Genomic DNA, 13,019 nt, shown 5'->3' on the forward strand with positions numbered 1-13,019 from the left:
AGAAAATACTTTCATTAAATTAGTTTTTAAAATAAAAAACAGTAAGCAAAAATTTGTTTTATGAGCCTTTTTAGATCTTCTCCCAAATAAAATTGTTTGAGCGAAATTATTATGACAAACACACTGCAGTAAAACTTTTCTACCTCATAAATTCTTCCAAATCCTGAGATGATGCTTCCTATGTGAATACTGGTAGAGGAACTCTTCTCTGATAGCTTAACATTTGCTATTTTCAATTTCTCCTGTAAAAAGTCAATTTCAGACTTTTGTGACACCATCATGGTTTCCAGACTAGAAAGGGATGGCTGTTGAAATTCCTATAAAAATAATAAGATATCAAATTATTTTAAAATAATTTAATTATTCAAATTAGTAAAGAGTTTAAATAAGGCTCTCCTTACCAACTGCCCATATCCCCCATTAGGAACAAATATTAAATAGAACTAATATTCAAAATGCAATATTTTTTTCAATAGCCTAAGATCTGAATAAATATTTTCGTAAATTATATTATCAAAAAGAGGAAAAATCAAAAGGGAAAAGCATTTGCTTATTCATTACACGTAGAAATCATTTGCAAATGATTTACATTTCAAGTTCATGATTTGAAATATAAGAATTTTCTACAAAACATCTAATATACCATCTTATTTTGAGTCACAAATATAAGAATATAAATCCATAAAAAATAAACCAATAACTTGTTACTCTATAATATACAGAAAAGTTATTTTTAGTAAAATATTCTGCTCCATATATTATTTTAACATTTATTTTTCTGTCAGATAAAATACATATAAACCTCAAAATTAACAACATAAATTCTTGAAAATTATTTGCAATAAATTTGTTAATACTTAGTGCATTCTTAACTAGATATATTTGAGATCATTAAAACCTATAAAATATGTTATTTCAACACTTTCCACTGGTATTTGTATCTCACAATATATTTATTGAATAATCACAAGATACAAAAAGATTAGTAAAATATTTCAACCATATTCAAAACAAAATGTCATGGCTCACAAGAAAACAAAGAGCCCTGATAACTTGGTTCTCATATTATCATTAGGGATTCAATATTCATTAAATTACATTTAATTAAAGATTTGAGGTATCTCATTCTTCTCAATTTATGTTCCTAAGGACCTTAAAATAAAATGTTAATTCCTTTTGGGTCACAATAAAACTATCAATTATTTCTTCTTTTGTTGACAAAATATTCCAAATCCTATAAGTATATTATATATATATATATAATTATAAATCCTATAAGATCATTTCATACGAGACCATTTTTGATAAATAGTATTACAGTTTCCATCTCTCAAGGATACTAACAAACCTGTTTTCCACTCACATGGTATTCTAATTTAATAGTCATTTTCGCTATATTATTTATACAAGAGGCAATGTTTCATAGTGAATAAAGAGATGGCCTCAGAATTAAAGAGGAGAAAAAAGAATAATCTTTGGCATATATTGGCTGTGTTTTCTTAAGTAAATCAACCTCCTTCTAGTCTAAGCAACTCTCTAACACTAAAAGTTGCCCCCAAATATACAACAATTTTCATTGATAATGGAAATTTCCTGTTCTAGGATTGTCCATACTAATAAAATCATAGGTCTAAATCCCTATCCCTATCCCTCTAACTTATACCTTTTAAAGAAAAATTTATCACAATTACTTAAGTCTTAATTTACTTTGCATATGAAATTGTAAGTCCTTGACATTCAAAATCTTTTGAGAATTTTCTCCTACTAACTTTTAAAAATCAGTTTCTCCTTTCTACTCAATTCATGCAAATCTCTATATTCCTTGATTTTCAAAATTTTCAAATGTCACATATTGTGTTTGCAATATTTCTCTATTTGCTAATTTGTCAAGTTAAATTTGGCAAATTTCTTCTATGTTATCCTTACTTGACATTTAGCATCTTCTGAACAGATCATGATCTACAGAGAGTGTTATTATCCTCATTATGTTAGCAAATAAATTTGAAATGAATTTTCCTGGGTCATACAAAAACCTGTAGTTAAACTGGAAAAAAAAAAGACTTCATAATATATACATTAAATGGATTATATATAGTGATTCTCTATTTTAAGTACTAGCTGGGAATGGACTGTAGATCTGTCAAACAAAGACTAGAATTTTAAATGTAGAAAAACTCATTAATAGAGTAGACACTGAAAAATGGGGGTTTCCCAACTTCATTGAGGGAAGAAATACTCATATAAGCATAGGTTCTTCAAATAATAAAAAGTAAATAACAAAGCATGTATATTAAAGATAACCCAACTGCTATACTGGTATCCACCCATGTTAAAAAAACAAAAAAACAAAAAAACAAAACAAAACAAAACAAAAAAACAGGAGTTCTTAATCTGGAGTCCTTGAACTTCTTAAAAATTATTTTGATAATTACATTTCAATTATTTGTTGGTTTTCTTTACATTACTATGTATTTTATTTTATTCATTTGAAAACTTCATTCTGAGAAGGGGTCCATAACTTTATCAGAATAATAAAGGAGTCCATAATACAAAAAAATGGTGAAGGACTCCCAACTTACAGGAAGAACTCCAGCCCATTGATAAATCCCATGGTAGGAAATTTATAACAAAACATAGACAAGAAGTTTCATAGGTTAAAAAGGTAGGAGTGGATTACAGTAAATAATGTAAGTACCCATCTTAATAAGATCAAAGATCCACTCAAGTAATGATATAGATATGAAAATGTGAGAAAAATGCAAATGCAAACACTGATTAAGAAGTTTGGGTTTTTTAAATTTTTTATTATTTTAATGTGCAAATGGGCACTATCAAATAAAGAAATGAAGATTAGTATTTAGGCAGCACCTTATTCTAAAGACCTCAATAAGTAAATCTCAAAACTGAAAAAAAAATGATTAAACAAGTATAAATTGACATATCTAATAAATGACAAATTTAAAACAAAAAAATGTTAAAGGATTATCACATTTTCCCCCTCAAGACCCAAAAGCCTAGTATATCTATCATAGAGGTATAAGAAATAGTCACAGACTTTACTATTACTCAGTATATTTTCACTAATATAAAGAAAAAACAAATTATGCTTCTATATTATTAATTTATCAAAAAGATAGCAGGCAAATACAAGATGTAATAAGTGATGGATGACATAAAAAGTATCCATTAGAATAGACTGAATGAGAATAACTACTGACATAGAAGTCATTTCACAATTAGCCATACCTTTTAAGTCATGGTTGACCAGTCAGAACAAAAGTCCAAATAAACATTAAACTAAAAGAATGGGTGAAAATGAGTAAGTCATAGTATATGATATAGCATTTCCACCTCAAGCCACTGAAACAAACTATCACTTGCAAGTGTAGGTAGCAGGGAAGATGTTTCTATTATAAATTCTAAGAGAAGCTTAATCAATTATGAAAGTTGTCACAATAAAGAAGAGATGCAAAGATCCCCCAAATTATATCTTAGCCATCAATTGCTTAATGTCAATAGATACAAATCAAATTCAGCATTAATTTAGAGCATAATATAATTAATAAAATATCACAACAGTGAATATTAAAAGATTAAAAATAGTACTGCATCATAAAACAGCAAAAATCAATTGTTAAAAAATAATAATTCTGCGGAGAAATTTGCATGAGAATCTAGCTAAGGCAGATTAAACCAACATAGTTTGTAGATGAACTTTAAGGAGAATAACAAATATATGCAAAATGGAATAGATCTACTAGAACTTTTTTACTGGACTCTAGATTCCCATTGGCAACAATAATAGAATTCCCCCCCTTTGTTTTTCATGATCATGGAGAAGTAACAATCACTTATAAAAAGTAAATGACTAGAAGAACTGTTGATTCTATCTAAGTACACACAGAAGACAAAAGATGATGCCAATTTAAAATCAGTCAAAAATATCTCTTGGATAAAAAGACTGAGATCTTTTTTTAATCCCTTTTAATGCTATGTCCATCCCTCTGAAATTGTCTCCATTTTTTTCTATATGTATATATCTTCCTTGTAAATAATTATTTGTATTTTTTGCCCTTAAATCATGATCTCTTAAAAAAAAAAAAAAAAGGGACTGCTTTTACCTTTCTTTCTATCTCCACTGCTTAGCTTAATTCCTGGTAGATAGCAAGTGCTTAATCAATGCTTAGGAAGCTAAGTGATAGAGTGGGTAGAGAGCTGCACCTGAAGTCAGGAAAACTTATTTTCCTCTGTTCAAATCTGGCCTCAGACACTTTCTAGTGTGTGATCCTGGGTAAGTTACATAACTTTATTTGACTCAGTTTCCACTACTGTAAAATTAACTGCAAAAGGAACAGCAAATTGCTCCAATATCTTAATAAGAAAACCCCAAATGGGGTCACAAAGTGTCACACACAACGAAAATGACAAGAACAACAATAAATCTTGCTGTCTTAGTTTGATCTAAGAATAGAAAATATCACAAATGATACTTTCATTGAAAAAAAGTGAAAAGAAAATATTAGAAACCACTAATCAATATTCCTATTATAGCAAGTTCATGGATCTTATATTTAGTTATCTAAGCAAGCACTGAGGAAAATTTTGATATAAACAAGAAGAATGGGATAGATTTTCATGGGAAATTTTCTACAGGAACTTTTGTAGGACCAAAGTATTTTGCGCTTGAAAGAAATTTAGAGATCATCTACTCTAATTGCCTCATTTTATTTATAAAGAAAGTGAGATCTGAGAAAACTGTTACTTGTTCAAAGTAACACAAATTAGTACATAAAATAATCCAAGATCCAAATCTAGCTCTCAAAATTCAGATCATCATACACGAAGATATTTTTCATGATAACCCTACATAAAAGGCCCCAATGAAATAAAGGTTTACATCCTATTGCAAAGTTTCTGAAGGGTTCTTTTTACAGATGACATTGTAATATGCTATCAAACCCAGTATACTTACTATGCAAATCCAAAATAATGCCATTGGAGTGTAATGAGGAAAAATGAGAGTAACTTCAAGGTACTGAACTTGGGAGACTGAAAGAATAGTGGCATTTCCACAGAAATTTAGAAGAGGAAATTCAGAGTTCATTTTTTGGAAGAATGAAAAAGAATTCTGTCCGGATTATGCTGTCTTTAAGGAGCACACAGTTTGAAAGATCCAACAGGCAGTTTAGATTTCAGGAGAAAGACTTGGGATGATTATCTGACAGTCATCTGATCTGATAAAGTCACTAAGAAAAATAGGGTGTAGGAAATAAATAGAAAAAGGTACAAATCAGAGCCTTGGATTAGATCAGAGAAACAGAAGGAAGTAATGTCACAAAAATTCAGAGAGAAAAAAAAGTTATGAAGATCAATAAGATCAAATCAGATATAGTCATTACTCTCAAAGAGGGATTACACAAAACTGTAATGTAAGGAAGAATATGAAAATTGCAAAAAATAACTCCTCTAAGAAATTTAAAGGAGCCTTCTTTTGTTAGACTACACCTATTTGTTGTTAAAGGATTGCTTTTTATTTTAGGGAGGGGTAGAATTAGTGGGTTAGTGAGAGTGATACAATGAAATGGCGGGGATCAAGTTAACATTAAAAATATATGTAGAAAAGAGAAGAAATAATTTCATAAGAGGATACTGATATACTGAACAATTTTGATCTTACCATGTTAAATGTAATATACATAAAAATTTTACATAAATTCAGTTTCATATACCTAGTACTTTTCTCTTGTTCTTTATATATTGAAAGTTCATGTTGGTGTTTAAGTTCATACTAAAAAATAAAAAAAAAAGTTTAAAGAAATTTAAGTGAAAGAGAGATAATTTTCAGATAAGAGAGGGAATCAGGGAAAGCACTGTAGACCAGGAAATTTCCAAAGGTAGACATGGAATTCATAAGCCTAAAATAGACTGACATGTGGTACATTAAGATAAAAATTAAAATAAAGGCACTGAAGCACCATAGGATAGGCCAAATATTGCAAATGGGCACTGACATAGGGTCAAAATTAAGCAGCCAAAGATTAGGTTGATTTTGGAAATACTGTAATACTTTTAAAGATCCCATTCAACCTGAAACTATAAAATCACTTTCCTTTAACACAATTTTTTCCTATTTAATGTTATATGGCACTGAATCATAGAATATCATGACATTAGAAAAATTAGAATTATATGCAATCTGAAGGACAACAAAAAGCTAGAAAATTATGGGTTTTAAGTAGGTAAGAACATTCTACTAACCAAAGGTATTATAAGGAATTTGTATGACCTGAACAGAAATGTCAATTATATGGTAAAAAATGAAAATGTGATAGATAAGAATGAGCCAACTGGTCTATTAGTACCTCTAGAATACTAAAAAAAAAAAAAAAAAAAAAAAAAAAAAAAAAAAAAAAGATAGAATTTTAGTCATTTGGTAAGATGCCACTCCCTAAAACTCCTTGGAAAATATATGAGAATAAATAGACAAGAATTAAGCAGGATGACAAAGTATGGGTGAATTGTATTCTGGATTTAAGTGAAATAACAATAAAAACAAACTATTGCTCTTTCTAATTATCAAAGCAACCAAAGTTTTTAGACTCAAATAGTAGAAAATGAGTATACTATATTAAGCCATTAAACAGAAAAATGACCTGAGATTTAATCTGATAAAGAAAATGGACAAAATTTCATTTTATTAAAAGCCCAAAACATGAAATAAACATATTTGTCATCATCCACATAGAAAAGTGTTTAGTTTTTTATTATGCTCAATGATTCCTAATATAATTCCAGTTTTAGAGCACTTAGTGAGGAAAGCCAGGCATAGAACACTATTGACTAGACACATGATTAAGAGTCATAGGATCTAGGATCAAAAGTCACCTCTGATACTACCCACGGAACTATGGATGAGGTATATCTCAATCTCCTTGAATCCACTGTCTTATCTCAAAAAAGGATTTTGACTAGATGGTCTCCTAAGTTTCTTTTAGCTCTCTCTATATAAACCTAAAATAAAGAAACCCATAGTGTTTTCAGTGGTAATATTCTAATATTTAGTCTTAAATTAAAAATAATTTTTAAAAAACTAATTCTTTTGGACATATTTACCTGTAACATCACAATATAGTAGTTGAATGACAATGTGCTTTGTTACCAATTTATTTTCTAGTAATATAATAACTGAAAAGAATATATAGGATCAATTTTTATATTACATGGCTTTTTTATATTGAGTTTCCTTTCTGTTAAATGAGTGAACTATATTAGATAATCTTCAAATGTCTTGCAGTTATAAAATCTTATGATTTAAGTTTATAGCTATTAAATTTTTTAAATGTTTCACAGATATATTTTACTTTTATAATTAAAGAAAAATAAAACTCCCCTCCCCTCTTGAATTAACTCTCTCTTATGACAAAAAGTAACTATTGAGCAAAAAATATCCCATATGATGATAGTATCTGACAATGTACATCATAATATTCTGATCTAATTAAGAGCCTCCTACTTCATTATCATAAGAAAAATGATTTCACTTATTATCTATTCTCCATGATGTTTTTTATATTTTCATTTTTTCATATAAAGTGATATAATTACACTGTTGAAGAGAGGTCATAATGAGTTCACTTTAGAGCTAGTAAGACCTGGCTTGGCTATGAGTATCCTGTGTCTGATATATTCTGAGTTGTGGCCTTGGCTAAGTAACTTAACTTCTCAATGCTCCAGGCAACTCTCTAAGACTTTTAAGTTACAAAGAACTGCTGAACTGTACTAGCAGAAAGATTTGTCTCATCAAGATTTACCTATATTAATGAAATCTATGTTAGCTCTATTTTTCTTTTGGCTCTACCTAGTTCACCCTTCATCAATATACAGATATTTCCACATTTCTCTGAATTCTTCAAAACTAGTATTTTTCACTAAACAATATTTCATTGTTTTTGTCATAATTTTTATATACAACCACTTTATTTCCACTTTTTTCCCTACCACAAAGAATGTGACTATGAATATCTTAATATATATTAGACCTTTTTTCTGTACTTAATTTCCTTTGGACATAAACCCAGAAGTGGAAGCATCAAGTCAAACTTTAATCGCTTTTCTTGTATTATTTTAAAATGATATCTAGAATGGCTTTATCACAATTCACAGCTCTACTAGCTGTAATATACCCTTCTTCCTTTCTGTTATTAACTGTTTATGGTTTTTTGCCAACTTGCAGTGTAAAATAAAACTTCCAAAGTTGTTTTAATTGTAATTTTTTTGACTAGAAACATGTTTTGCAATTTCTCTTTTGAAAACTGTTCATATCCTTTGACCAATTACAGATTGGTCAATTAAACTAATTTAATTCTATATTCTAAAACTACCTAATAGATACGAATAAAATATAAATGGTTAAATAGATACAAATAAAATATAAAAGGATTTTTTACTAAGGGCATCATATATTTCAGGTATGCACAAGATAATATCTTTTCAGTAAATTTATAGCTTTTTATTTTTAATTTAATAATTAATTTTAGGTTACATTTTAGATTACACACCTATATCAGATAAGGCATCTAAATCCTATGAATCTCAGTTCCAAATAAGAATCAAAGTTATAAGCTAGAAAGAAAAAAGGAGTATAATTTTTGATTATTAAAAGGGGTAAGTATTCCATATTTTAAAAGTTAAGTTCAACCCAACTAAATATACAAAGAATCTTTGATATCAAATGAAGCTTGGCAATAATAAGTCTACTCAAAAAAGAAAGAAGTTATATTAGTTTTAATTAAAGCCAAAAATAATATGTGTGCTTTCACAACAAATCTCCACTAATGATGCATATTCACTTAGATTAGGTTTAAGTATGTTCTTCAGCAATAATTGTGGTATAAAATTTTTGATTGTAATATCAATTAATGTTAACTTTGCATAGGGATAAAATTAAATTAATTTGCAATTTGTTTCAAAATTAAATTTGTATTAATATATGTATTTTTTCACTTATCTGAACTTAGAAAGTTAAAAAAAAGACTTGAAAAATTACATTTAGCAGAGAAAAGTTTTATTTCAAAATGTTGTTTAATTTATATATAAAAATGAAATTTTACTATGAAAAATGATTTATTTAGAACAAAACTGATGTCTATCTTATTGACACTAGTAGGAAGAAAATACCCTTACACAATACAGTTTAATTTCAAGAAGTAATAAAATGTGAAAGTTCTGATTAGTGAAGGCAAAAAAATCACATTCCATACCTTGTTAACCCCTTTCTTTACATATAATGGTTATTCTATGATTTATAATTTAATAGAACTAAGAACAATGATTTGTACTCCCATCAGAGAGATGACAAGGGAATTTTACTTATCATAAGAACTGACCTAAAACATGTTAAATGCTCAACTTATGACATGCAAATAAAAAGGTTAATAATCTTGTAGTTAGATAAAATGAGTGAATGTGCATTCTAAAAAACATACACATTTCCTTTATACTAATCAGAAAACATTATCAAAAGGTAGGTTAAGTACTTCCAAATCTTTATGCTGCCTAGAGTTGCCTTGTAATGTGCCAATGTTTGAACTAGTAATATTAAGAAATCAAAGTATCTCACTAAATACTGACTTGATTACTAGAAGGTAATTTCAATATTGAGATGAAGAATCTTCTAGATTTTTCTTTTTTAAAAAATCATTAAATTTTAAATTTCATAACTTTAACAAACAGGGTTCACTTTTTTCAAGGTTTTACAAAGTGCTTATAAATCCTGAATTGTGTCAGAATTTATTTTGAATATTTCTGATCCAAAGATCATAGAACTGGAAACAATAGAGGGATTTCAAAGATAATCTAGTCAAACTCTTCATTTCACAAATAAACTAATTGACAGAGAGATTGAGTTAGTTCACCTAAATTCATTTTTAAAAAAACTGGAATATGAACTCAATCCCTTACAATAAATCCAGTCCTCTTCCCACTATATCACAATACTCCTCCTGATGTATACCAGTATATAAAGTAATCAAGAATTATGTCAAAAGTTAGTCTTTTATTTCTTTGACAATTTTTACTGTAAAATTCTGTGACTTATAGAATAGCTATGTATCAACTGAGGGGAAAAGATACTGTAAATTTTGTTAACACATACTTATGTCACAAGTAAGAAAACAAACCCTGTTCACTAGTGGTGTAAACTAGGGACTATGCTTGTTATGCATTATCATCTCTATACATTAGAACCTCAATCATACTGAAACAAATTCACTAAAGTGTGGTTTTCAATCTGCTAACTATGCATTCCATAATAGCCTGTAATTATTAAAAACTGACAAGAAAGCTACGCCACCTGTGTTTATGTGAAGCCAGGTAATGAAAAAAACAACAACGCTGTCATCACCTCTCAATTCCTGATTGCATTATCAAAACTGTAGCCGAGTTTGGCATCTGGGTGTGACCTTGTTAACTGCTAGGGTAATTAAATTTATCCTATTGGGAAAAGGGATGATAAATTATTAGCAAGAAGATTTTGTTCACATTTTATTAAATTGGCCTGTCAAAGGGTTGGCCAAATTATCAAGGGCCTCATTTATTGGAGGCCAGCCATATTGCCACATCTGTTACAATTATTTATAATTTCAGCAGTTGAAAACCAACTGAGTTAGGCATCCGCCATGTAAAGTAATTTACAAATTATCTGATGAGGGAGTGTTTTAGCTTCTCCCTCATTTCTAGCCAGCAGAAAGCCGCGCTGTAATTACAGAACACGATTAGGTTCTTTGGGGAACTTATCTTGCACTCATAGCCATAGTAAGATGCAGCAAGAACATATGGAGGAGCTTGTGCTTCTACTCCCTGAAGCTCGTGACCCGCCTGCCGCTGAGCCCTTGAGTTGAATTTGAATGAGAGTGCCATGGCTAATGTTCTACACATGCACCATTTATGCCACAAAACAAATCGGATCACTGTTAATTATGAAGCAGCTATAATCAGGCCTTCACATCTGTGTAATGTGAAGCGCAGTAGGCTGTATTCCAATAATGTATGACTACCTTTGGGTCGCAAATTGCGAGCCATATTGCCTCAGTAGTAGTTACTGAATTCAAAGTAACTCCTTTGATAAAAGCCCATCACAAGGATATTTTTATCCAGCTTAAAAAAAAAAAAAAAAAGCATACAAGCCTTTCTTTATCAGCTATTGACCAGAACAGTTAAAGCATATGGCACAAGTTCATTAATGAACAGCACACAGCACTCTAATTTAATGAAACCACTTGAGCCATAAAAATCAGATTTAGTTAATTCTCTCCTTCAAATTTTTTTCATTTTTTGTATATAATCTAAATTCATATTCTATTTGATATCAAAAAGATGCATAAATTTTATCTAAATTTAGTTATCAATTTGTTTGTATAATTCAAAAACTTAAGGAAATTCCAAAAAAGTTTCTTTGGTATATCTCAAATTTAATTTAATCTTAATTAATAAAGCATACTCTATTTATGTTTAGAAAATGAAGTCTGGCAGCTGTATTCTAAGGAAAAAATACTCTTTATTCCATGAAAAATCTTCCAGTAGAAAAGCAACTAAACAAGCTGTACCCAGATGGCAAACCAGTTACAGTTTAATTAATCCACTAAAAGCCATTCAGTTTTCAGTAAGGGTAATGTAATTTTGAATAATTATAGGAAAAAAATCACTAAAACGTTTTTAAGTTTTATTATAGCGGCATGAGAAATGCCACTATAGAGTAGTTAAAGTTGAGTTGCTGTTTCCATTATATATGCTAAATTTTTACATTTTAATACCTTGCCTATTTTTCCTTGCTTGGAGCTTAAAATTAATTTTGAATATCACACACTGAATTAAAATTTTAATTAAAAGTTAAATTCCATATTTTTAATTTGAATAAGTTTAAATAATGTCATTCTAAACAACTGGGTTTAAAGTTTGGTAATAAAGTGAGAGGAGGAATAAGTATGTTGTTAAATTCTTTAAAAAACAAGATTTTTCTAAATTTTAAAAATATATTTTTGTTTAACACAAAATAAAATATTGCATAATTTACCAAAGGTAACAGTTATTTTGTGAAGCATATTTCACTTAGGGTGGTCAAATTCTAACATTATCAAATATTTATTTCATATATAATATATAACCAAAAGATTTTATTAATTTTAATCTTAAAATAAATGCATCAATATACTGATGAATGAAAATACAACTAGTAACTCAGTTAACAAAGACAAAAACCCAACTCCCAAAAACACAATTACTTAGCTTTTAAAAAAGAATTTATGAAAGATGTTATACCAAAATGAGCCATTTTATCTAGAAGATTTAAACATCTAAGAGTCTATGAATCTGGATATTTAAGCAACAAGTAAATACTTTCTATGTTTACTCACTCTCTTAAACTATGTAGGAAAACTGAAACAAAATGCAAGATCAGAAGGTTAGAGGCCCAAAGAATAAAACGAAAAAGACTGATAAATTATATTGACTAAAATGAATACAAAGTAATAGATATTAAATTACATACACAGAATCTTTCTCATAAAATTTTCAACTAGTAAGTATCTCTTGACAAATATTACAAAACTTTCTGTCTTCAGTTCTTATTTAATATTGACATCTTGCTGACATTCAGAAATATTCAGATCTAAGTATCCTATTTTAGTTAGTATACTGAAAAGCTGAAGCAGGCTTGGAAAACTGTGATCAGAAGGCAGGAAGATAGACAAAAGTGCCAGGTGAGGAAGTTGAACATAATTTGCTTAATGAAGTAAGGATACATATATGATAACTTCTTTCAGTTTTTTAAAGGATATCATTTGAAATAATCCAACTAATTATACTTAGTCCCAGAAGATAAAATGAGGAAAAATGGGTGGAAATTACAGAGTCTATATGTAGCCTTCCTGACAATTCAGGAATCTAAAAGCTGAATGGGCTGAAAGAGTCCACTCCCTATCAAGGGAGACATTTATGTGGAATGTGAATGACCCCTTCCATAA

The 13,019-nt window shown here is 29.0% G+C and overlaps 1 protein-coding gene across 1 annotated transcript in view; it reads right to left on the reverse strand.

Annotated features, from left to right (window-relative positions):
- Positions 1-13,019, reverse strand: part of CNTLN (centlein) — a 446,067-nt gene that overhangs the window by 222,722 nt on the left and 210,326 nt on the right. Inside the window, exon 10 of the mRNA XM_051970804.1 lies at positions 144-317. Coding sequence (XP_051826764.1) covers positions 144-317 — 174 coding nt within the window. The remainder of the gene's footprint in view (positions 1-143; positions 318-13,019) is intronic.

Source organism: Antechinus flavipes, chromosome 1, assembly GCF_016432865.1.
Source record: "Antechinus flavipes isolate AdamAnt ecotype Samford, QLD, Australia chromosome 1, AdamAnt_v2, whole genome shotgun sequence".
Taxonomy (NCBI): domain Eukaryota; kingdom Metazoa; phylum Chordata; class Mammalia; order Dasyuromorphia; family Dasyuridae; genus Antechinus; species Antechinus flavipes.